Source organism: Canis lupus, chromosome 3 (assembly GCF_048164855.1).
Source record: "Canis lupus baileyi chromosome 3, mCanLup2.hap1, whole genome shotgun sequence".
Lineage (NCBI taxonomy): Eukaryota > Metazoa > Chordata > Mammalia > Carnivora > Canidae > Canis > Canis lupus.
Window position 1 is genome coordinate 84,559,578 of NC_132840.1, and position 27,459 is coordinate 84,587,036.

Consider the following 27,459-nt stretch of genomic DNA (forward strand, 5'->3'; position numbering starts at 1 on the left):
CTCCGAGCGCCTGTTTTCTACTTTCCGGGTGTAAGATATTACTGAAATGTTACCAAGAGGTCTTTCGTCAATAAAGTACAATTTCAGAAAGATTCGGAGCAGCTTGTAAAGATCCAACGCACCCTTCAGGAAGTAGCCTTGCCCAAGAACCCGGTTCAATAGCTCCAGGATCTAAGGAGTTTCTCTAACTAGCTTCCTTTGTGTCTCTTTCAAACTTAGGGCCGGTGTTTTTGGGATCTGTGCACTTTCAGCTCTTTTCTTCCTTGCCCGGGAGGCTGCTGTGTGCAGTCAGTCTAATGTAAGACTCTGGTCTGTGCACGCTCAGTGGATGCTTATTTAAGTAATGCATTAGTCTGAGGACTTTCTCATCCGCTTTTCTCAACCAGCACCACCAATTTCTTCCTTCCAGCTAACAATAAACAACAAAGGCAGAAGTTTTACTCCATAAAGCATTAATAAGATATTTTAATGAGGAAAAAAAAAAAATCTTAGTCTTATGTTTCTATTCAAAGACACTCAAAACTAGTTTTTCCCTGCCCATCCCTTCTAACTGCAACTTTGTGACCATGTAATAAAGGCCAGTTTAAAGATTTTTTTTTAAAAAGTTTAAACCTTTTTAAAAAAGATTAAACAACCAGGCTAGCAAAAAGGTACTCAATACATACTTTCCTTATATCAAACAAGCTAATATTTCAGTACAATGTAACTATACAGAATATATACAATACACATATGTTCACAAAGCAAACACTATAGGCTCAGAACAGATTTGAAAAAACATGATATTCACATTGATTACAATAACTCTAAAAATGATTGTAACGTTGAAACGGCACTTAGTTTACAAAAAAGTCACAAAAATATATATATATATGTATATATATATATGAAGTCACCAAGAACTATGGTTCCTGTAAAATACTAATAGCCAGATACTAGTATATAAAATGTGAAGTTCTGACATTGTATACATTTTTAGGAAAGAAAACAAAATCCCAAAACCGTTTTCATTATTGTTGAAAGTCAAACATGCCAAGTAACTTAGCTATGGCCACTGTCACCAAGTAAAGCCATATTTAAATGAGATGACGACTGGATACAAAGCTGGTGAACTGGGGACTGGCACAGTTAAGAGAGTTGTACTGGTTCTAGGAGAGGGGAGAAGACATGAAAACACCCACCTACATACTTTAATTCACATTTCTGCTCCGGCTTTACCCTCCCCCAAGGGTTTCACAAAATGCCAGGCCCAAAAAGAATCATAATGCTGCAGAAGGTAAAAAACTTTCCCCCAGACTTCCTTGATGTTGGCCTACAGGAAAATATTGAGCATGCATCGGCTAAACAAAGCAGTCAGTCACCCATCTGGAAAACTGTGGTGTACAGTTTCCTTCCAGGCTGGTTGTACTAGAAAGTACTCCAGTTTTTAAATGGAGTCATATTCGTATGTTAGCTCTGTAAAATATTGAGCTACTGTAGCAGCAAATATGAAAATACAGAAACAAAATCACAATTTTATTTAAAGATTCATTTCTGTGACATTAACACAATTTTTTCCCTTAGTATCTGTCTCCTATAACTAAGCCATCAATTTCTTCTATCACTGAAGTATGGTCAATTTCAATTTCAATCTGACTTTCTCATTATGCTGCTGTGGAAAAAGACAAATCCTAATCCTGGAAAATCTTAATATACTCTTAAAAATGAGAATACAGGAATTTCAAAGTAAAAAAAAAAGTCTGTTCTAAAAGTATCTCACAAATATATATATTTAAATATTAAAATAGGCTACCTAGGGTTTTTATAAAATGGCTTTTGAAAAGACAGTAGAGGCACAAAGAAGCCATATACTATCTTCCAATTGGACATAAGGTGCCACAAGGGTGCCCTACAAAGAGGCAGGCAATCTCTATCTGATGCAACAGGAGGCACCAGCAATAACAGAAAAATCAAATATATTATTGGTACTTGGATCAAAACCAAACCTTATTCTATTAGGGACAGTTTTTTTTTTTCTTTTTAAATATCTTGAAATATAGCATTAGAAGCCATCACTTTGTAGAAGGAAGAAAACGAATAGTTCACGTTCTTAATCCTTCCAAATACCTGGTGGCATTCATTTCAGGCACCTGAAAGATGAAAAGCAGTGCAACTTTCAATAATTTAATGACTACTCTCAGTATGAGAGACTTTACATTGCATCTACCAACTTGAAAATTAAATTGATAACTGAAATAAAACAAAGCTTTTAGAGAAAACACATTTATAACCTAATCACAGAAAAGGTTCTCTTTAGAAAATAGCTGTTTCTAGAACTGCACGAAAGGCTTCCCACCTTTAAATGAACACAGCTTCCACTGATGCCAACGGAAACGTGTGTTAAGGGGAGATGACTGGCTCTTCTTAAAACAGGGAAGATTTATCCTTCTTTAGAAGGTGATGTACTTTGGTAACCTGAACATTCAATTACAGGATGATTTTTTTAGGTTGTTTAATTGGATTATGAAGTCTGGATATAGTTAGACCAGCATTTGAGAAAACAAGGATAATTTAATAAGAGTCATGACATTAGCCCCTCAAACCATCAAGCAGCGAATTTTATCAATAAATCATCACAATGGAACCCAGGGTCTTAAGCTTAATCAGCAAAATTAGTCAATTTAAAAGAGAAAGGCAATAACCAAAGAATTAGATTTTATAAACCAGGCACTTCAAACTGAAATTTAAAATTTTTAAGTTAAAAAAATTTTTAGAAAAAATTTTTTGCTGTCAGTCAATGGTCTCAACTTTTAAATTCTTTGTAAACTATAATGTACTTAGGAACCTTGGTATTAGTTGTAACTGACATGGGGCCTGCACAGAGGAAGCTTAAAGTAGCATGAGCACTTTAAGGCAGTTTCATATTTTGATACCGCCAAATTGAGATTCCAGTAACATCGCCTGACATCTCTGCAGAGACTATATGTAAAGACCTGGAACTATTTTTTTCTATCATAAAAATATAATCACTACAATGTAGTAGAAATATCTAAATGTATTAGAATTTAGCATGAGGTAAAAAAAAGTATAGCTATGATGTCACTAAGCGTCTACGTTTCATAATCTGATATAAGCTTAATTCTCCCATTAATAATCAACACATTAGTAATCTAAAAACAAAATATCCACAGAGTGTTCCTTAGTTGAACCTGGAAATTGGTTCAATTCTACTTCATTGTTTAATCTGAACTATGATTGCTTTTGGTAAATTCGTCTTGCTGTGGACTTTCCAAGTAAAAATACCCTATCTCACCACATTTTGTCAAGCAAAAGGACACTAAAAAAGTGGGTATAAGGCAAAATAAAATATAAATTTTGACCATTTTAGCTTAAAGCTAAAGGAGTATGCTTAGCTATAAATATTCCTCATAGATGCATTTACTATAATAGCACTCCCCAATTTTGTTCCACTGCTTTAGAAAAGAAAATCTAGTTTCTATACATTCTTCTCTGTTACTTTTAAAATCTGAATATATTATAAATAAAGTATTTTATGTCAATAACTTAGAGTGAAAATCACATTTTTTACCTTTTAGCAACTTTGGGTCACTTGCAAACGCAAACTTTACTAGTCCCCCCCCACCCTCCCGTTAGTACCTAGAAAACTATTCTCCCTCACTTGGATGTATATTTCAGTTATTATTTCACATTTTGCAGATGAGTGAAAACAGAGTCAGTGCCACATGAAAGTTTCTAATTCTCTTCGTCATCAAATCTCAAACTCCTTTCATTTAAGGTATTAAAAGTTTAGGACTGCTCATTCATCAAGCAATAACAATAATTCTCTCCATTGTCATTACCTTATACAGTAATGTATTTTTCAGGGACTACAAAGCTAAGAGACTAAGACTGATCTGAGAATATTCAAAATAGAAGCCACTAAATAAGATAACTGGCCTCTATTTAGATTGATTACAAAAATAAAATAGTGAGTGATCAAATAAAAGACTGAAAGAGTTAAATACAACTTCTAAAGTTTCCCAGGGAATCATTTACACAATGGGAGAGTCTGGCTCAGTAGTTAGAAGGTAACAAGAGTTACCAATGATACTGCATTAAACATGCTGACCAGTCCATTCCATCTGATATAATACCTTAACAAAACACAAGTTTTTCTGTTTTTTAAAACAAAGGGCATGTGTCATACATGGAACCTAATTACCTAACCCTGAATGGTTGTTGAAACCCTGAATGGTTGTTGAAAGGTTAAAATATAAGATGGAATGAGGCTATTTAAACATCTTAGCACACTTTGTCTCACTGAAATTGGGAATTTTAAAAACCAGCAATGTACTAACTGTGCAACTAATTACGTGAAATACAAATTAGGAAGAGGACTTGAAATTCCAAATAAGGAAAAAAAAAAAAAAGAAATTCCAAATAAGAGAAATCCATTTAAATATATTTGTTGATAATCCATCTGTATCCGTTTATAAAAATTGAAATAAAAAACCCTCCAATAAAAAAAAAACCCTCCAATATTAATCCCTTTATTTCTGAATTACTACAATCACTGTCATGCTAGACACTTCCACTGTTTAAATACACCCCTAAAAATGGAAAGAATGACTGCAGGAGCTGTAACATCCAGTATCACAGCGAACATCTTTAACTCCTTCCTAAAGTGTATCACACCTATTTGGTAGCATAGAAATGGAAAATAAATGCTTTTCTTGTATAAAATACTTGGTTTTAAAAAGGCAATTTATCCCACTTCCTAACATTTAAGCCCTTTAAAAGATCACAAAGTTACCCTCTTGGGCCTTAAGAAAGACAGATATACTTAAGTACTCTAAACTGGAATTTTTTCACTGGAAATTTCTAATGGATGGGATAATATAACTGGCTTTCATCTCTTTGCAATGTATCCATATACTCTGGTAAAACTTACACATTCAGGTATCCCTCTCTTTGATGAATTTTAAATAAACTAAATAACACTATATACAATTATCCCTTGCAGCTTAATTTCCTAAAACAGATCCAAAAGCTAAAAACCCTTAAATTGTATATCAAGAAAAATGTAGAGCCTCAATGAAAGGAAAAAAAGCCTTTGCTATATCATTTTATGTTAAAGATTTGTTAGCTACCTGTATTGCTAAGATTTGGGGAATAAACACATCAAGTATACATTTTCATAGTATATTCAAATTTTTCATTAAACTTGGAAATCTGTGCAATTTGTAATTACCGATGAAAATTTAAAGTGTCCATTTGGGAAAGAATAGACAGTGGTGGTAATCCTACATTCTGAGAACACAGGCTACTTTAGAGCTGCCAAAATTGTGGGCTCTCTTAAAGTAGAGTTCTCAGCACAGGGGATGTGCTTAAACACTTTCAACCATACAAATCCCCAGTTTTCTTTTCTTAACCTTCCTTTTTTTTAAATTCCTTAAAAAAAAAATCTTAAAACTGAAGGCAACAATGATTCCTGGTCATAATTTTACCTATTCTTTTTTTTGCCAATAACTCCAAGGTTAATCCATTGGTAGTCATGACAATTTTCAAGAATATGTAGGACAAAAAAAAAGAAAAAAAAAAAAAGAATATGTAGGACATTAAAAATAAAAATTCCTAACCTTTCTAGTTGAGACATAGCAGTACTGTTACTAATTAAGTAACCCAGTCTGTTGCAAAAAGTAATTTACCCCTATTAGTAAAAAGCAAAATTGGTGGAAGCCCATCACATAACCTGTGTATGCTGATCCTCCTAAAGGTAATATACCTGTTTGGCAGTAAAGGGGGAAAGCAGGTTCAAGACAGAGATAAGGAGTTGGAAACAAGTTAAAGAAAGCAGGATCTGGAAAAAGAATGTTGCCTCAAAAAAATCTTCAATGTATTTACTTTCCCTTCCTTTACATTTGTGGGAGGAAAATCAATCATAAAATTAGCCAATTAAGAAAAATGAAACAATAAAATCACTATAACTTAAAATGAATTTTATTATTCAGGTCTAGCACCCAGACAAAATTAAAATCTTGTGTTTTGAGTAAGAGACTGTATTTAGTTTCTTTTTCTAATTTAATCAGGTGTTTTCATAATTATTAAACTTTGGGTCTATACATAGAAAAAAAGTTACTCAGAAGTTCATTGTTCATGGAGTCATGACTATCTAGGATCAAGGTCAGTGATGCTTTAATGGCAGCAGATGAAAAGTATATATACTTCAGTCTAGGATATCACATAAATTTCAACTATAAACCAGGAAGTTTCTTTTCTTTCTTTCTTTTTTTTTTTTTTAGCAGCAAAAGAAGTGATATTAATTTAAGGTTTTTAGTTTTCCTTTAGTCTTAACGATTCTTTTTTTCCCCTAGATTTATGAATCATAGATCATTAATCTAAAGCCTATCTTTTACATTATTGCTTACATTGTGTAAAAACTACACTAACCCTTTTAATAAACTTGGCAATGTCTAAAAATATTTTGGAACAAAAACAAAATATCACTGACATATGGAACTTTGTAAACAATCTTAGTTGGGTTAAGAACATAGCCTTAACAGAGAATTCTTTTATTTTGTCCAAATCAGCACAATAGAAACATCTCCAAGATTACATAAACCTATATATAAAATATAGAGTATCTCCAATATTTTTCCTTTATATGATATCATGCCAGTATATGCAAGAGGAAGTACTGTTCATGGGGCAAGAGGAAAAAATGATTTAGGCAATGACTAATTAGCCAGGTATTAACATTCAAAGACCAGGTAAACAACAATTTTAGTCAGAAAAGCAGTATTAAAAGAGTTCCTATAAAGCTGAGATTCATGTACTTCATTTTCCACTCCTGGTCACTTCATGCACAGCCTGACTATTCTCAATCATGGTTCTCTTTGCCTTCTTTCACAGAAAAAAGAAAGATTTGGAGTAGTACTAAAAAAGTTCAGGGAATGCCTATCCCAACACCAAATTTTCACCATGAAAAGAGAAATGACAAAGCTTAAAAAAAAAAAAAAAAAAGACTACACTGGATTTCAGAAGTATTTACCCTAATTATTTTTAAGAAGTCTTACCGTAAATATTTCCAAAACCAACAGGCTTTACAAAATATTGTACAATGTCCTGTGTATAGGAGTAAACATCTATTCAGGCTACCTGTCAAATTCTGTTCAGTAATTTGCTTCTGGTGTAACCTTTCCTCTCAGGAAGGTCAACAATCATCTGAATTCTTCTTTATCTAATGTTCTCGTTAGCCTAGTTTTAACAATGGAAGAAGAAACTTATATATGCCTTAACTAGCTCTCCTTAAGTCTCATAGTTTCGATTTTGTTTCAACATCATATTACTGTGCACTTACAGAAGCGATCTCTCAGTCATGAAAAATAAGACATCAATTGCGGGGCTTACAAAGTAAAAAGAGAAATTCTTTCCCACATTCTTCGTTTAAAAAATTAAGTTAAATTTAAATGTACAAGACCAAGCACAGGCACTTTCCAAAAACCAAAAATGAAGCCAAACCATGAAATTACTCAATGGTTATAGAAGACAGCTCTGATTTTGGGGGGTCATCTCTGGTTGCCTCAGTACAAGCACTGGCCTTTGGCTGCTCTGGCATTTCTTCCTCTTTTTCTGCCAGCCCACCAAGAGACCCCAAGGGGAAAGTGCTTTCACAATTCTGGGTCGAGGAGACCTGTGAAATTACAGGCATTTGAACAGAGGAGTTGCTTTCAAAACTGTGTTCTCCAAGGTCATACTGAACAAGGGTCTCTTCTTGCTCCTGGTTTAAGTAGTCCGGTACTAGGAAATCACTAGATAAGAGGCAAAGGATGAAAGAGGGAGTTAATTTTCAAACCAGTAATAAATTAGCCACAATAAAAAGACCTGATTTGTAAAACAAGATTGGGATTTTTCATTTCTCTAATTCTTGATTAATTATAATTCAGGATTTTCAATTTCTAAACTTTCCTAAATATGAACAGAAGCATCCATAAGAACCAAAGTACATCAACTCTCTTTACCACCATCTTAACAGTAAGATTAGCACCTTCACTGTTACTTTAGACACCTAAATAGCCTTTTTTGTTCTATGTAGAAGAGTTTCTGTATACAAACAAATGCAATTAGCATGCTCACTTAAGCAAAGATCATTTGAATAACTTAACCCTTCTTGGATTATATATATTAAGAGGTATATAAACCTAGCTTTTTATTACTTCTGGGATAGAAGTTGGTTAAGAAATTAAGTCCTTAGGCATAAATGGCATTAATTTGAAAATGAATGTCATGAGACTGGTTATATTATTAGTCCTCAGGACATATTTATTAATATTGAAAATATTTAATATTCTATTGCTAGAATTAAATATTTAATTTTTGAATATGGACAGTAAAATATTAACAATAGTGGAGAGTCTCCTTGAGTGGTGAGATGAGAAAAAAATTTAATTTCTTCTATTTTATACTTTCCTACATTGACTAAATTTTCTACTATATGCATTTTTTGTAGTTAAAATAAACATTATAAAATAAATCTCAGATGCTTTAATTAAATCCTTACTGAACTTTAAAAAAGTTTATTCTACTAGGACTATCAAGAACTAATACATTCAGGAAGATTATTTTAGAATTTGTCCAGTATTAATAAAAAAAATTAAAATTTGTTCATCTCCAAAGGAATTTAAAATGTCCTGTGTTATATTTTCTAAAAAGTCTTTAGGTGTTAAATAGGAGGAATGGGATGATAGAGGAAAGATACAGGCAACAGGAGTGGTTAACTGAGACACTATTTTAGTTCTGAACAAAAAACGTTTGATATAACATGTAGAATTTAGGTTTAGTGATAGGACAACCAGACACCCAGACATGATTAAGCATGAATGTCAGGTTGAAGAGAAAAACAAAATCTATGCAGCAATAATTTGGAATTTATTGAAAAATAAGATATAAAAAATATATATGACTCAAAATTTAAAAGTTTAGGGAGATTTTATAAAAAACAAAAAGGATTCCTATAGATTTGTATTTCTGACAAAATATTAAAAAAGGACGATAGAATTTTATGTCTAGAGACCTTAGAAATCATCTTTAAAGCTTACATTTTATCTTTCTCTATGTTTCAAGCTTCTTCATTTGTAAAGTGACATGTTCAATTATAACAGCAGTTAGTGGTAGAGCCAGAACTAGAACCTGATTTCCTTGGATACTCTATAAATCAGAAAGGAACTCTATTATAATAAATTATTAATATTAAAAGCATGGAGCTCTAAACTGAAAGAAAAAGGAAATTTGATCTAAATAATCAAATCCATTATAGTGGCTGTTGGAATTTCTTTCTTTATCGATAATACATATTCTTTTGTATAGAATTTAAAAAGATGAGAAGTGGTTAAAAATTTTTGACATCCAAAGGGTCTGAAGTAATTCAATATCACTAAGATCATCTGACAGGGTAAAATTTCCAATAAGGTCTATATTACTTTAACCTTATGTTACTGAAAAAAACAAAAACACAAAAAAACAAAAAAAAAAAGACAAAGCAAGAAGTAAATGGTCTACTTCTGTAGGGAAAAATTTCCATTATCAACTAGGAAAATATTTATAATTGTATATATTTAGAAGATTCAGCAAAATTTTATCAGATCAGGAGATCAGAGTATGGATAGTGGGAATTTAAAAAGACTGTGATTGTTTAGCTGGCAACCTGATAAAAAAACACAGCAGGCTGCCCTAAAAGCAGGAAAAGAGAGTTTAGTCACCAGTTTTCCTGGTTCGTTTTTGTTGTGCACCTCACCTGCTCTGGAAGTAGTTTGCTAGCTCTGACGCTTCATGGTTCAGACTCCTCAGGTGCACGATTAAATTTCCAGAGTTGGTGAACATGGCGCCACATGTTTTGCACTCGTAAATCCGAGGCTTGCGGATAATGTGCCGGGAAACCCTCATGTGGTGTTTATATTCCCCGAAGGAAGTGAAAGTGGCACTACATATCTGGCACCGGAAACAGCGTTTACCTTCATGCTTTAGGCGATGCATCTTAAGCGAGTAAGCCCTGGTGAACTTTTTCCCACAGCGGTCACACTGAAATGGTTTAATTCCTACAAAATCAAGCAAAACAAAATATTATCTAAAAACAAAATAAAATGAAAGGTCACAAACCTCGCAATTTCTGAATTATAATTTTGTAGCAATAGATAATTTAAAAAGACAAAAATCACCAGCAAAAATGGATTCCAATTCAACATCTCAGAAAAGGTACAGAACATTTGAAAAGTCACTAGTGCTTAAAAAAAATAAAGAAAGGCATTAGAAGGAGATGTAAACTATTTAATATACTGAAGTTGACTTTTGAATATTCTTCTAAATCATCTATTTTATAGACTTAAAAACATAATTTAAACAGTTTTTAAACAAAATTGAAACCTCCATAAATTTATTATTTTATTTCATTAAAGTAGTACAGTTTATACTGAGAAGATGGAAAAAGGACCTAGTTTTCATTCCCTGACAGAGAAATGAGAAGAAAAAAAGAAAAATCTAACATCTCTGAATGTAATTAATAATCATGGTAGAATTATCATTTGGTGAATTGGGGTTTTTTTTGTTTTGTTTTATTTTTTTGTGAATTGGGTTTTTGAGCATTTAACATGAAGTGATAGAAAAAATATATAGAAACTAATATGTAAATCATAAAGTGTATTGTCTCTTCCAATTAATTATTACAGTTTTGGCAAAAAGCCCTTTAAAAAACAATCTGTTGGGATGCCTGGGTGGCTCAGTGGTTTAGCGCCTGGCTTCAGCCCAGGGTGTGATCCTGGAGTTCCGGGATCGAGTCCCGCATTGGGCTCCCTGCATGGAGCCTGCTTTTTCCTCTGTGTCTCTGCCTCTCTCTGTGTGTCTCATGAATAAATAAATAAAATCTTAAAAAAAATACAATCTGTTGTTTTAATAAAGTCATAGGGAATTGGTGTTAGCTCAGAACTATTAGACCTATCTATGGCACAGGAAAGTAAGATAATAACATAGCAGAAAACAGTAGCAAAGATTTTTTACTCATCAGAGGTCAGTGTTTTCCCACAAGAATTTTGTTGCCTTTATGTAATATTGAACTTAAATTTCAAATCTGTTTTATGGATCATTTATTTAAAATCTTTTGTACTAAAAATTACTACAGTGCTGATTAATCAGGGTACAGAGAAACTTAGGATTAAAGAATTGAAATTAAATTATTGTTAAGTTTTAAAAAACACTTACTTGGAAATAATTTCCAACCTTAAAGTGAAGTTATAAGAATAGTGCAAAGAACACCAATAAATACCCTTTTAATTTCATTTGCTCTACTATTTATATTTGTGCTTTATTGCACAGATACACATACATACCCGTAATATACCCAATACCTTTTATTTATTAATTATATACACATACTCCTTCAAGTTTTAATCTGAATACTTATGCCTGTAGCAAATATGTTAAGCAAATAGCTTTCTGACACTGTACCATTTAAGCAACAGAGTTAGGCTTATCTGATTTCTCAGAGACATATTTTTTAAACTCAAAAACACCTATTTTCTATTTTTAACTTGGATTTCTAAATATAATTTTTCAAGTACTCATTTATGCAACAATAGGGAAGATGACATTACCTGAGTGGATAAGCATGTGCTGTTTTAGGTTCTGAATACGGGTGAATCGTACCCCACAAGTTGGACACTGAAAAGGTCTATCTGGACCATTTGGACTTGGTCGTTCTGTACTGCTGGTAGAAGGAGCAATGTAGAGTTGGTAGGGATACTGAACATTTTCCAATCTAAAAAAACAGACCAAAGAAGGCAACCAGATTCTGATTTTTAAGTTGAATAAACATTTCTGCACAACTTTAAATGAACGAAAGAAAAAACAACTTTTTGAGAGTTTGACTGTTAGATTAAAAGTTTCATTGATGGCAATATGAACAACATTATTGTCCAGAATATCCAGCATCTTAAGTCACACATCATGAATGATTTTACACCAGGCATCCTTATCTCTCTAATCCTTTCCTTCCTACTACTGCTTTAATTTAGGCCTTCATCAGTCAAGGTTGAATTAGTAAGTCCCTCTCTTTAGCCCTCCACCCCTTGAATCCGTCTTCTGCTTCACAGTCATCTGATTAAATCAACCCCTCTAAAATCCTGCAATGGTTCACTGTTACCGTCAGAATAGAGTCCAAACCCCTTTGCAAGGCACAGGAGATTCCTCAAGATCTGGGTGCTGTATACTTGTCCAGCCTCATTTCTTCTCATTCCCCAAACATACCATGTACCAAACAGATCCTCATAGTTCTCTCTCAAGGCTGTGCTTCTGTACATTTAACTGATGACAATGCTGTTTTGAGATGGTTAAGACTAGATGAGCAGGATTTAGATGGGGAGTTAGAGGTCAGGTCTTGGTCATGTTAAGTCTGAAATGCCCCTTAAACATCTATATGGAAATATGAAGCAGGGAGGACAATTTGAATATAATGACTTGGGGATTGTGGGTCTATAGATGAGGACCTGGCAATTGTTCTCCGCAGTAGGTCAAACAGTAAATATTTTTGGCTTTGTACATATGATCTCTGTTTCAACCATTCAACTTTGCCATTCACAGATAATATGTAAACAAATGAGCATGGTTTTATTGGAACTTATTTACAAATAAAAGAAGTGAACTGGAATTGGCCTGTGGTTCACAGTTCACCAACACCTGATACAGATACTATTTAAAAGTGATGGGCCTGCATAGTTTTAAAAATGCCAAAAAATCCTGTACAGGTGGTCTAATTTATGATATAACGTCTCTTTACTCTGTAAATAAAATGAGGCACTAATAAACTTCTTATATAATTCCCATTTAAAATGTTTGGATTTGGGCAGCCCTGGGTGGCTCAGCAGTTTAGCGCCGCCTCCAGCCCCGGGTGTGATCCTGGAGTCCCAGGATCGAGTCCCGTGTCGGGTTCCCTGTATGGAGCCTGCTTCTCCCTCTGCCTGTGTCTCTGCCGTTCTCTCTCTCTCTCATGAATAAATAAACAAAATTAAAAATAAATAAATAAATAAAATGTTTGGATTTACAGTTGCAAACACATTCCTTTATAAGAAGATGACATACTATGTTGGTACTAACCGATCATCATCATCTGCATGAGCATTAGTGCTAGAAGTGCTTTGAAGTGTGGGTAACCCTTCAGTGACGCCTTCATCTACTGAGCCTGTGAACAGAAGGACAAAAAGAGGACAGCTGTCAATACAGTGATATAAATAAACCAATATATTAATTGCAATCTGCGTCTCCAAGCCCCTAAAACAAATATAAAGAAATCTTTAAATAGAAATCATATATAAGACAACAGCCTTATATTACTACTTAAATTTTGTAGAGTATTTGATATAAATTTCAGAAACAAGCAAATTCAAATGTAAACTAAGCAAAAATTCACATGTTAGTAACAATCATTTAAAGAAACACGTATTTTTGAAAACTTGTGACATGACTTACTGTACATAGAACTTTTACATAGAATTCAAGAGAGCTATAAAGTGAATACATACCTGTGTAACCTCCATACAAGTCCCACTAAAATACCAGCTAGCATCCTATAAATCGTTTACCCTTCCCTGAACACAAACTCCCTCCTTCCAAGAGGTAATTACTGTCCTATCTTTTGTGGTCATCATTTCCCTCCCTTTTTTCTTGTCCCTCTTCCTTTTAATAGTAATGTTACTTCCAACACATGTACCTACAAACTAGGGGTTGGTTCTTGTTGGGAGCATAGCCATGAACCAGCAAGGGCTGCTTTTACACCAATGGCAGAGCAGAGTCATTGCAGTTGTGACAGAGACCATGGCAGCTAAGTCTAAAATATTTACTATCCTCCTCTTTAAGGGAAATCAGCTGCTCTCACCACCAACAGTACCGTTTTGTATTACTGCTTGCAAACTTTACATAAATTGAGTTACAGTATATAATACTCTTCTATCTTCTTTCCTTCAATATTGTGGACTGATCCATGCTATTACAGGTGAAAGTTTACACCGTTTATAATATTCATAATCTATCCATTTCACTCTTAATGTACAGTTTTCCATTATTTTGGTCTTGTTTTTAAAAATCCTGGGGTACTTGGCTGGATCATTCAATGGAGCATACAACTCTTGATCTCAGGGTTGTGAGTTCAAGCCTCATGTTGAGTGTAGAGATTACTTAAAAAAAAAATCCTTCTGTATCTCAAATTATCTTATGAAAGATTGTTTTGCCCTTGACATTAAGGTCTTTTCTTTAAGCCACCTGGAGCTGATTTTATAACCAAATACATTTACTGAAAAGTTTGTCTCTCTGCTCTGCAGGCCTCTAAGTGTTTGGGTGTGTTTTCAGGTTCTCATTATATTAGTCCCATCTGCTTGTCTGAACTTACATTAATGCCAATCTTCAGCTACCAGAGCTTTATGATATCAGAGCAGCAAACAAGTATTCTCACCTTGTTCATTTGCTACCTAAACTCCTTGGCTATTCTTGGCCCTTTGTATTTATTTTTTAAAGATTTTACTTATTTGAGAGAGTGTGAGAGTAGAAGAGAGAGACCAGGCACAGAGGGAGAGGAAGAGGGGGAAGCAGACTCCCTGCAGAGTAGGGAGCCCATGCGGGGCTGGATCCCAGGACCCTGAGACATGACCTGAGCAGAAGGCAGATGCTTAACCAACTGAGCCACCCAGGCTCCCTGGCCCACTGCATTTCTTTATACATTTTTTTAAATGAGTTTGTTAAGCATAAATGGTAATAATCATTCCATTTCCCCACTTCTTTCAGTTTGGAAATTATATAATCTTTCCCTATTTTTCTGGTTACTTTAGAAATTAGATAATTATCAAAGTTTGAAGTTAAAACCTTTGAATGTTAAGGATCTGTTTAACTCCATTTTCTACACATTCTTATTCTGCAACTCACAAATTATTATGATATTTTGTTTTGAATAAAGTACCACAAAACATCATTACTCTTTTATGCAGTGTTTACCTACATTTGTCCATATATTTAACCTCTTCCTTGTAATATATTACTTTCCATCTATGCTCACTTTGCTTTTTTTTTTGTTTTGTTTTTGTTTTTTTTTTTTGCTCACTTTGCTTTTGCCTGAAGTCCATCCTTAAGAATTTTCTTCAGTGAGGATTTGGTAATGATAAATCTATTTTTGTTTTTTAAAAATATCTTTATTTCACCTTCATTCTTGAGAGATATTTTTGTGTGTTGACATCTAGATTGGCAGTTATTTTCTTTTAGGACACTGAAGATATTATTCCACTGGTTTCAGAAGTCATTCTTCTGAATGTAGTATCTTGTTCTATCTTATTTTCTGAATTTTCTCTATAATGTGTCTAGGTTTGTATTTTTATAATTCGTATTTGAGATTTGCTGGCCTCTAATCTATGGATTGATGTCTTTCATCAATTCTAGAAAATTCTCAGCCTTTCTCTCTTCTCTTCTTAGGGTTTTATCAATCTATGTTTGTATTGTCCATACCCCTTATCCTCTTCTCCACAGCAGCTTCTCACCGTTGTCTCTGTGATGGTTCATTTTGTGTGTCAACTTGACTGGGCTAAGGAGGCCAAGATACCTGGTAAAATATTATTTCTGGGTGTGTCTGTAAGAACATTTCTGGCAAAGATTAGCATTTGAATTAGTAGACTGAATAAAAAGCAGATGCAGGGGGAGGTAACATCCAATCTGCTGAAGGCAGAATAGAACAAAAAGGTAGAAGGGCAAATGTGCTCTCTCTCTGCTTGAGCTGGGATATCCGTCTTCTCCTGTTCTTGGACACCAGCACTTCCAGTTCTTGGGCCTTTGGACTTGAGACTTACACCATCAGCCCTCCAGTTCTCAGATCTTTGGATTTGTACTAGAATGATACCACTGGCCTTCCAGGGCCTCAGCTTGCAGGTGGTTGACTGTGGGGGTTATCCTCCATTATGTGAGTTAATCCCTCCTAAGAAATCTCCTGTATACCTGCATATATTGCATTGGTTCTGTTTCTCTGGAGAACCTTAAAACAATACAGTCTTTTTTTTTGGGAAGCATTCAGGTGATTTCTTTTATCTTCTGATTCACCAATCGTCTCTTTGCAAAATCCAAGCTACTGCCTAAATGTTGACAGAGTTCTTTATTTTGGTTACTTTTTTCTATAAGTCCTATTTTTTCCCCTCAAATCTGCTTCAACCTTTTTTTTTTTTTTTTACAGTATACTGTTGTTTGTAATTATTGTTCATGCTTGTTTATTTCATTAAACTTGGTAAGCATATTTATTTTATATCTGTGTGAAAACTATGCCAATTTCTTTCTGCTGCCTGTTTTTATCTATTGGTTCTCTTTCTGCTATGTTTCTTTGTGTGTCCCGGTTGTTTTTCAGTGGTTACTGATCTTGAAAATGATTTATAGAGAGAATGATTTGCTTAGGTTAGGATGGATATGCTCTCTTCAAGAAAAACTTTGTTTGCTTTTGCTAGGTTCCTGCAGGGTCGTACCTAAACCAAATTCACTGAAATTCCCTGGCCTACTTGTACACGGAATAATCAGGATCTAAATCTGCAAATGGACTGGTCAGTGTCCACTTCTCAGAGATGTGTTTTTTTTTTACCTTTTCCTTTCTGTCTTCTAATCTGCCCACTGTCAAGGCAACTATTTCTATAGTTCTCTGGGGTCTGGAGGAGGGGGAGCATATTTAGTTGTAGTGAGGAAGTCCTACTTACTGTTGAGCAACTTCTCTTAGACTTCACAACTTTCATGTGCTCTGGGTCTTGACTTCTGTTTGCCTTGCTCTTTGAGTTGATGAACCAAAGCCCATGTGTGTTCTGGCAAATGTCTTAGGAAACAACTGGTTTCAGTGCTCTGATATACATTTACCTCTTTGGGTTGGGCTTCCTTCCCCCCAAGTTTAACTTGGCAGTTTCCCAACGACCTTCCAAATACTTTTAAGGTAACTTAAAAAACAAACAAACCCATGTTGTTTTTTTGTGAGAGGGAGATCTGAAAAATCTCGCTTGTTCTGATCAGAGACTGAACTCTGCCAATGTATTTATCATATGCAAATAAGCTATGTTTCACCAAATGAACAAATCTGAGCTGCTAAAGTTGTGTAGTCCACTTTAACAGAAGCATGCTTCTGGTTGCAATATTTTAATGAAAGCTAAAATGAACTAATTGTAACACTTTGTACAATACCATATACAAGTGGATATTTAATAACTATCATCTGTCGTTGGGACACTTAGAATGAAATTTCCTTCTGATGAAAACAGAATCCAGTACTTCAGTTTTCCCCTTTGGAACACTTGAATTAGCTGACATTAAGAAATGAATACATTTTCCACTTAAGTAAATTCCTCCACCCCCAACAAAAAATAACCTAATCCCTTTTAAAGCATCCAAACTTTAGTTAAGTCATTTGTGTTAGAAAATTTGTGACATTTTGCCTTGACTTCTTAAAGAATACTAAATATAATTTGTTTGTTTCTTGATGACTCATGGCAATCAAAGACACCAATTATTACATTATGTTCTAATACATTGATAGTGATTATTTTTTAAAAGAGATGGGGCTATATGCATTTACATTCATCCCCAACTGTATCTGTATTCTTCTGCACACCTCCCAACCTCACACCTACTGGTGTGTTTAGCATTTCTGCACATATCTTTTCATTTTCTCTTTCTCTTACTGTCAAAAGACATTTACGCTTTTCCTCATACCTACTTATCTAACTTATTCCCAATCCTTCTGATTTATTTTTAATATAGACCGAGAGACCAGATATTACTGATTTTGTTTAAGACAGAACTGTTCACTTGTCAAAATTTCCTTCCCCATTTTCACTTTTTTTCCTTAAAGGAAAGGGAACTAAACACTAACATTTCAATCTATCCTAGGATAAAAACTGGAAAAATCCCAGTATTTGGACCTGGTCACCATGGACACCCAAAAAAATCGACTTTATGGCAGTATTCTGCAGCTATTCAGAGTACAGGCAATATTAAAGCTTCCAGGGAAAGACTTGCAAAAAAGGACTGGAGTTGTGACTAGGCCTTCCTTCTGCCAGGAAGACTGACCTGGCACACATGTGTTCGTCACAATCAGATTACACTACTTTCAGGGGGGCGGGAGTGGAGTCTTGGTGTGGTGCAAATAAAAACCACTCTGCTTTGGACTGATTCTGCATTGTCAAGAGTCTGCTTAAAAAGCTGGTCAAAAAAGAATTAAAATGGAGTATAAGATGCATGTAGCAAACAGCCCCTTTTAAAACAAAGGACATTCTGCTCCTGCCTATGGTTATTAATGCACTAAAAGCTAAGAATAAAAACTACTACAAGTTAAATTAAGAGTTAAAAAGTACACTTTAAGAATTCTATCTGTGAATTCTATCTATAATGTCTGTGGACATTATAACATATAAATAGTGTTACATCACTTATGCAACTATTGATAAAAATCTTGCAAACTTCTTCTCCAATGTGATGGTTTTTGCCAATGATAACAGAAGTAATCATATGAATTGGAATTTAATTAAACCAATTTAATAGCAGGATACACAAGCAATATTACTTTCCTTGAAGTATAGTAATGTTTCTTAAATTACGAAAATGGAGTTTTCCTTTCTACTGTACAGGGATTTTGCTTGCAGTGCTAAGGAAAGCTAAGAATTCTGATAGAACCCTCTTACCTTAAGAAACAGAATTATAGAGACAATCAGCTTTATGTGGAAGGGGTTATCTTAAGAGAGATTCTACTCTCTTCTGCCAATTAGTACTACGAGATAGCTTCTGTAGCATCAAACTGAGTCCTGTTTTCCACTGCTAACCACTGTTTAAGTACCCAAGACACAAAATCTGGTGGTGAAAAATAACTATAGTAGCCATCCACTACTCAACATTTACAGGATCCCTGGGTGGTGCAGCGGTTTAGTGCCTGCCTTTGGCCCAGGGCGTGATCCTGGAGACCCGGGATCGAATCCCACGTCGGGCTCCCGGTGCATGGAGCCTGCTTCTCCCTCTGCCTATGTCTCTGCCTCTCTCTCACTCACTGTGTGCCTATCATAAATATAAAAATAAAAAAAAAAAAAAAAAAGATTTCAACATTTACCACGTGCACTCTACTACATGTTTTAAAAACATTATCTCATTTCATACTTGAGAAAGAGAAAAGCAGCCCCTAACATCCAGACACCGGCCTGACACTGACACACTCAGGAGTGGGCCTGGTGTTCATAGTTAGACCCTGGTCCTTTATATTGGGACACAATCTCAAAGGACATCAACATGAGACCAGGTCACAATGGGCCGAGACAAAACACATAATTTTGTTTAAGCACAGCCAAAGCCAAGGTCATTGTGCAATCACAAAAATACCAAACATCTCCCTCTCTAGCTAATAAGTCACTGCTGCTTTAGGTTCACATTAGGCTGTGATCCTAGATATTTGTTAAGATACACAATCATAGGGGTGCCTGGCTGGCTCAGCAGGAAGAGCATGCAACTCTTGATCTCGGGGTTCAGGAGTTTGAGCCCCATGCTGAGTGTAGAGATTACTAAAAAACAAACCTTAAAAAAAAAAAAAAAGATACACAATCATAGTTTTCCCTGCTTACTAATATCACCAGTCTTGAGCAAACCCCACCACTTCCAATGAATCCTCCCTAAAATCACCAAACACAAGCCAAATCCTCTAAGTTCTTTCTAACACCCTCTTACTGAGAAACTCTAAAGACCTAAGGTGTGTAATCTCTTACATTGCAAATGAGCAAAAAACTCAACTTGCTCAATTATAGTTGTGCTCCTGGTGGTCTGTGGCAACCAAGCACTGGCAGGAAAGGAGGACCCATCCAGTTCTTGTGGTCTTGCACAGGGCACCTTGTTAACAGAGTGCACATCTAAAATCCCTTTTAGGGCAGCCCAGGTGGCTCAGCAGTTTAGCACCGCCTTCAGCCCAGGGTGTGATCCTGGAGACCCCGGATTGAGTCCCACATCGGGCTCCCTGCATGGAGCCTGCTTCTCCCTCTGCCTGTGTCTCTGCCTCTCTCTCTCTGTCTCTATGAATAAAATAAATAAATAAAATCTTAAAAAAAAAATCCATTTTGAGGTGCAACCTGTCCTTGGCCGGGAGCTAATAAGTTCATTATGAATTGAGCTCAAATATTTCACACTAAAGTCCTTCAGTGGAAGGTTTATTTTGTTTTCCTAGAAAATCTTTTGGGGTTATTTCAGCTACTCAGATTTGTCATTGTTTCTTGGTGAGATTGTTTTCTAGCCTTCTAACACCTGCTTCTATGATTGGTTTGTCCAGTGTGTTGACTCCTATCTATAAGAGGAATAATCAAGAGGATGGAGATCGGCCCAATTACTTCATCTGAACTGGGCCTAGAGGCTGAATTCAGAAGACCTCTGGCAAAAACTTTTCAAAACTCTATGAGGTATGACATACATGAACCTTGAAAATATTATAGAAAGTGACAGAAGCCAGTCAAAAAGACCATAATGCACGATCCCAGTTACATGAAATATCTAGAACAGGCAAATCTATACAGAGTATATCTGTGTCTGCCTAGGGCTGGGATGGGACTAGGAGGGCATCACTGCTAAAGGTCAGGGTTTCTTTTTACGGTGATGAAAATGTTATAAACTTAGACTGTGGATGTCTGCACAACTTTGTGAATATGCTAACAACCACTAAAGTATACACTTTTTATTTTTTTAAGATTTTATTTATTCATGAGAGACCACAGAGGCAGAGACACAGGCAGAGGGAGAAGGAGGCTCCTTGCACAGGGAGCCCAATGCAGGACTCGATCCCAGGACCCCGGGACCACATCCCATGCAGAAGGCAGATGCTCAACTGCTGAGCATCCCTAAAGTATATACTTTAAATGGGTGAATTTTCTATGTAAGTTGTATTTCAATGAAGATTGTTTTTCAATGAAAATGTTTTTAAAAAGAAAAACTTTATAAGGACTTTTTCAGTTTTGCATTTGGGTCCCTGAGAACTGCCTTGCTTACTTCCATATGCCCAGAATCAGGCATTGTCTGGTCCCTGATCAGTGACAACTGGCCTTTAGCTGAGCCGTAAAATAAAAAGTTACACAAGCATTATTCTTATGGACCACTGCAGTTCTCACGAGTTGTCTCAATCTAAAACTGCCGCCTCTTCAAGGCCAAACATCTGCTTCTTTCATGCTTCCTCTCTGTAACACTAATATATTTATTTCTCAACTAACACAATTTCACCAATGACAATTTGGAACTGCAAGTGGCCATTCTGGGGGGGGGGGGAAGTTTCTGACATAAACAAGATTGTTCACTTGAGATGCATCAACAGAGTGGGGATTTTAAGAGGCACTACCGAGGGTATTTCTAACCTGTAGTCTTCTTGTCACCGACAACCTTGGTAAGACATGGATATGGATCAAACACTGAAGTATACTTAAATACCTCCAAATGAGCAATCAGTTTGTTCTGGTTGTTGTTTATTTTTAGGGTGGCTTGAGGCTTTCACATGCTAAAGAGCTATACTACAATGGTGGGGAAAACTACTAGATTTTGTATTCCTGGCTAGGGAAATCCCAACTTATTTCTCCAATACAGGACTACACATTCACTGATGATACTGTTAAGAACTCCATAAACTTTCTATTTTACTGAGGCTTTTCCCACTGTCCTTATCATCTACAAACTTCAAGAAAAATAAAGAGAACAAATATTATGTAGCCATAAAAAAAAAAAAAAAGGATCTTGCCATGTGCAACATGGATGGACTTCAGGGGCATTATGCTATGTGAAATCAGGGGAACACAAATATCATATGCTCTCACTTTTATCTGGAATCTAAGCAAACCAAGCTCAAAGATAACAGAACAAAAGAACAGAGGGATAGATGCCAGGAGCAGGAGGTTGGGGAAATAGGAGAAACAGGCAAAGGTGGTCAAAAGGCACAAATCTGAGTATGAAATAATTAAATCATGGGATGTAATATACAGCATGGTGACTGTAGTTAATACCGTACTGCATTCTGAAAGTTGCTAAGTGAGTAGACCTTAAAAATTCTCATCACAAGAAAAAAAATTCTGTATGTGTGGTAACATATGTTAATGGAACTTAACTGCTGTCATCACTTTGTAATACATGCAAATATCGAACCATTATATAATGTACATCAATTATACCTGAATAATAGTAATAATAGTAACAACATCCCTGTTCTAAATTATGAGAGACTTAGAGCAAAAAAAGGGCAATAAACTACAAATGGAATGTTAAACCTCCGTAGCCCCAAGTACTGCCAAGAACCTTGATGGCAATAAGATACATACTCTTTAGGACTCAAAGTTAACTCCTTAGGAGTTAATAATAGGCTGCCTTTTACAAATGGGAATTTTAGTTTAAATCTTAGGTTTTAACCTTTTACTAGCCGATGTGATTGAATACAAGAGATCTGCAGCTTTATCACAGTTATGACCTGCATGTTGAAAACATTCACCAAAGCAGCTTCCGAATGATTTAAAATCTGGAGTTTTGGGTCTTCTGGAAAAGATGCCACCAAAAAAAAACCTGTCATTGATTATCAATTGTTAACAACTGATTTAGTAGTAAAATTTTAAGGTGGTATCTGCTAGATCCATGTTTCCCAAGTTAGAAGACATACATCTTTTTGAGAGATTCTCCAGAAAATACGGACTTTAACAGTGGGCAGCTCCTTCCCAAGATGACAAAATCATATTAATTTTCTGATTCTTCAGTAGTCTTTTCTATCCCTTTACTACTAATCTACCATCACTACTAATCTTGTCTATTACAACTAGCGTGATCTCTCATCTATATCCCATTGTTTTGACTCCCCAAGATCTCCTTGTAGGAAAACAAAACTCTTGTAGGTTTTCTCCAGACCACAGCTACTATTTTGAATTTAACAGATCACTGAATCAATTATCTATCCTCTAGTTGATCTAGCTGACAAAAATTTAATAACTGTTCCTTTAAATATGTCAGAAGGTAGCTTCCCTTTTAATGGCCCTTTGCATCATATTATATTTAGGCTCTGAGCCCTGTGAAAAAATGTTCCTTGATCTGACATCATGAAAATGCTTCTGCTAAGGATTGCCATTACAATCCTATCATTAAGGGCTATTCAATCAGAAAGACATTAATACTGGGACTCTGATTATGACAGTCAGAGCTTGTTCTTCCTTTCTTCCTTCAGACTCTTTAGCCTGGGTTGCAGAAACTGTTATAACTCTAGTCAAGGAATTTGTCCATTTTAAGGGATATAAAACTGACTCACACCTGTCGTAATGAAAGATACTTATATTCCCCAAGCCCCCACCACTAAGATACTACTACTACTTTTTTTTTTTTTTTAAAGATTTTATTTATTTGAGAGAATAGGAGAGCACAAGCAGGAGGAGGTGCAGAGGGAGAAGCAAACTCCTTGCTAAGCAGGGAGCCCAACATGGGGCTCGACCCCAGAACCCTTGGATCACGACAAGAGCCCAAGGCAGATACTTAACCGACTAAGGCACCCAGGCGCCCTAGGATACTACTTCTTATGTCATCATAGGGCTTGTAGGTGCCTGCTGCACACTAAGTCACCCGAGGGTATTTGCAGTAACTGTTATGGATTTTCAGACATTAAAATTACCACCCCAAATTGTTCAACTACAAGTATGTTCCTGCTGGTCTTTTGCTTAAGGGTATTGACTCTTTATAGTTATGGGAACTCATTAAGCTAAATGACTTCCTCAAAGTCACACATTTATAAAGTGACAGAAACCGGTAGCAGATTCTAGATCTGACTCAAACCCCTGAACTTTTAACTACTTCTCCATATGATGGATGTTGTAATTCCACCATTATTCTAGGTGCCCATCTCAACAAATTAATCACTACTGTTACTAAGAAAACTGTCAAATTATCTCAATATAATTGACCCCATAACAACTGCTTTACTTTTAATGGCAGATTTTAAAGTTCAGAAAAAAACTGAATTCCTTTACCATAGTAAAATGTGGATTAACCCGAACTATTTATTTTGTCTTTGGTGCCGAAAGATAATCAAATACCTCAAGACAAATAAAGCCGTATCATGAAGTCCTTCTCACTTATGTTTTTTTCTATACTAGTCCAGATATTGATGACCATCTTTTTGAGTAGTAAGACCCAATCTAAACTTAGAGACTTTTTTTTCCTCTTTTAAATTTGCTCTTATTGCTTCTGTTTGCCCTCCAGTGGGGATGTCAGATTTTACGACCCTCTGCTGGGTCAACTGGCAAGAGAAGCAGCAGGTAAAATCCTATCTGAATTAACTTTATGGACGATCAAAGTATTTTAGGATTTTGTGATAATGAGCGCCTAGGTGACTCAGTTACGAGTCTGCCTTCAGCTCAGGTCAGGATTTCAGGGTCCTGGGATGGAGTCCTACTCAGAAAGGAGCCTGCTTCTCCCTCTCTCTTCCCCTCCCCCCACTCCTCTCTCAAATAAATAAAATCTTTTTTTTTTTTTTTAAGATTTTATTTATTTATTCATGAGAGACACACAGAGAAAGAGGTAGAGACACAGGCAGAGGGAGAAGCAGGCTCCCTGCAGGGGATCTCAGGATCACAACCTGGGCTGAAAGCAGATGCCCAACTGCTGAGCTACCTGGGGATCCCCAAATAGAATCTTTAAAAAATGATTTGTAATAACAAATGCATTTAATATTATATTCTCACAGTCCTTAGGAAAGACAAACTACCTTTTAGATGTCTTAATAAATAAATAGTAATTAAAATTGAGTACTTATGAAATATTCTTACAGAATACAGAAAAAAAAAAGTATGATACACATTTTTCCTTTCTCCTGCTCATGTTTTTTGGCTGCTTACTATACTCTAGGAATTTAACTTTACAGCAAAGCTTAGTTTTATTGTATAGATTTGGAGTTGATAGGTTAGTTAATTCAGAGTGATTAATACACTTTACTATGATTGCAAGTAAAACAACTCTTGGATTATTTAATTACATGATATTCAGATCATAGTTATTCACATGTCAGCTCTATAAGAGAATCTACATCTTTGATAGTATATATTGGAAAGAAGTTATAATATACTGATAGGTTTATTCCATTTAAGTTCCTAACTTTTCTATTTAATCACGTTAGTAAGAAAGGCAAAGTCTGAACTGATTACACAAACTTGAGTGTGGTAAAATCAGACTATTTCACACGCCTAGTTAGCAGGATACTGAGATCAATTTTTGATTTCTAAGTTCTCAGACAAAATGATTAAATAGTAATATTCATTAAACAGTTTGTTACTCAGAAGGTGTTTTGAGGATTAAAGACTAGTAATTTAACAAAAACTTGGTCACATAACAAAAATAGCTAACATTAAATATATTTTTGAATGTGTGGTCACTTGAATTCTTTAAAAGTACCCTGACCTATGTCTATCAACAGATGAATGGTTGAAGATGTGGAATATTGCTCAGCCATAAAAAAGAATGAAATCCTGCCATTTGTAATAAAATGGATGGACCTAGAAGGCATTATGCTAAGTGAAATAAGTCGGAGAAAGAAAATACCATATGATTTCACTCATATCCGGAATTTAAGAAACAAAACAAAATAAGCAAAGAAAAAAGACGAAACCGAAAAACACACTTATCATGATGAGCACTAAGTAATGGTACAGAATTGTTGTTGTATCATTATACTGTATACCTGTAACTAATATAACACTATCTGTTAATTATACTGGAATTAAAATAAAAAAAAAGAAAAATATTTTGACCCGAATTCAGGAATATGATCTTTAGTTGGTGCTGTGGTGCTGTGGGTAGAACTGTGTCTCCCAAAAACCTATGTTCAAGTCCTGACCCTAATATGTGGGAATGTGACCCTATTTGGAAACATGGTCTTTGCAGATTTAATCAAGTAAGATGAGGTCATCCTGAGTAGGGTGGGCCCTGATCCAAGGACTAGTGTCCTTACAGAGTAAGGGAGATTTGGAGCCAGAAACACAGGGAAGGCCACATGAAGACAGCGGCAGAAGTCAGAGGGATGAACTATTAAGTTGAGGAATAGCAAAGAGTATTAATAACTGCCAGAAGCTAGGAAGAGGCAAGAAAGAACCCTTTTCTATAACTTTCTGAGGGAGCATGGCCCTGCCAACAACAACAACCCTTGATTTCAGACTTCTGGCCTTCTGAACTAAGAGAGAATAAACTATTATTTTATATCATCCAGTTTGTAGTACACTTTGTAGTGATAACCCTGAAAAACTCTTATAGTGGGTCAAAATTCAAGAAATCAACAAAGTTAATACAGCATTCCTGGTTCTCTGATCTTTTGGAGAAATTCTCCTTATTATTCTTTATTGGCTTTTCTTCTCTCTGAATACAGGTATTTCTCAAGGGTCAGTTCTTTGGTTTTAGCCCTTACATATATTTTTTCCTGTTGAGATTCAATCTGTCACTACTAAAAGAAAAGCCCTATTCTTCAGTTTTGATTTCATCAATCTTGCTTTTTCAACTGCTTTCTAGCATGACATTTTTGCCACATCACCCAAGCATAGTTCACAAAAAATTGACTGTTGATTTACTCTTAAAACTAGGTTCCCACCTTCTTCCACTGATTTTCATATTATAGTAACTGAATTTAATAGATTCCTATCTATTATGTAATTACCATTATTTTTTGTGCCATTAAAAAAAGTAACTGTAAAAGATTGTAAGACATCTCTCTATTTAGATAATATAAAAATTATGCCTTAGAATCAATGAATATAATAAAATGTTAGCACTATTTTTCTAGTCAGAGTTCTCTAACCCCTACCATTCCTTCAATTCCATATATCAACATCATCAGAAAGTAATGATTCTTCCTTTATAAGTCTCTTATCTATAACTTTATAGTTTTACTCTAAGTATCTTCATTCATATAAAAACAACTCTACTGTAACTGGTTTCTGAGACTGTCTCTGCCAAGCCAAACTCCCTTGCATACCAATACCAAATTAATTTTCCTAAATATCTATAAGTGTCTTATTTGTATTTACACTAGGATAAAAATTCAAGCTTATGTGGCTTGCCTGTGGCAGACTCTGCTAGCTGCACATAATACCCATTCTCCTCCAATTCTGTTTGAGGTAGTTATACACCCAGCTAATACACGTATCTTCTTGGATTCCCTTACGGCTAGGAAAGACCGCATGACATAACCTTGCAGAAGCTTTTTAAGGATTTCTGGGAACATTTGTGCTTTCCTGAAGTAAGCACTGCCGCTTTCTAGAATATGACACTAAAGATGAAGCAAACCTCTTGTAACTATGAAGCCATAAGCGTATCAATGAGACTGACAAACTAAAGATGGTGGATTATGAATATACAAGGGACCTAGGCCACTGTAAAGCCGCAAAATCTGTCCTGGACTTCATACTTCTAAACATTGTATGG

General features: G+C 35.3%; 1 protein-coding gene across 7 annotated transcripts in view; it reads right to left on the bottom strand.

Moving 5' to 3' along the window:
* Positions 1-435: 435 nt before the first annotated feature.
* Positions 436-27,459, bottom strand: part of ZBTB44 (zinc finger and BTB domain containing 44) — a 67,336-nt gene continuing 40,312 nt past the window's right edge. For 2 of the 7 annotated variants that reach the window (XM_072822722.1, XM_072822723.1), the window contains 4 exons: positions 13,120-13,204; positions 11,622-11,785; positions 9,773-10,073; positions 5,962-7,790 (listed from right to left, as the gene is read on the bottom strand). In XM_072822722.1, coding sequence (XP_072678823.1) covers positions 7,508-7,790; positions 9,773-10,073; positions 11,622-11,785; positions 13,120-13,204 — 833 coding nt within the window. In that variant the 3' untranslated portion in view covers positions 5,962-7,507. Of the gene's footprint in view, positions 2,130-5,961; positions 7,791-9,077; positions 9,187-9,772; positions 10,074-11,621; positions 11,786-13,119; positions 13,205-27,459 lie in introns of those variants that run through there. The other 5 variants (XR_012028874.1, XM_072822727.1, XM_072822724.1 and 2 more) reach the window with 5 other exon arrangements.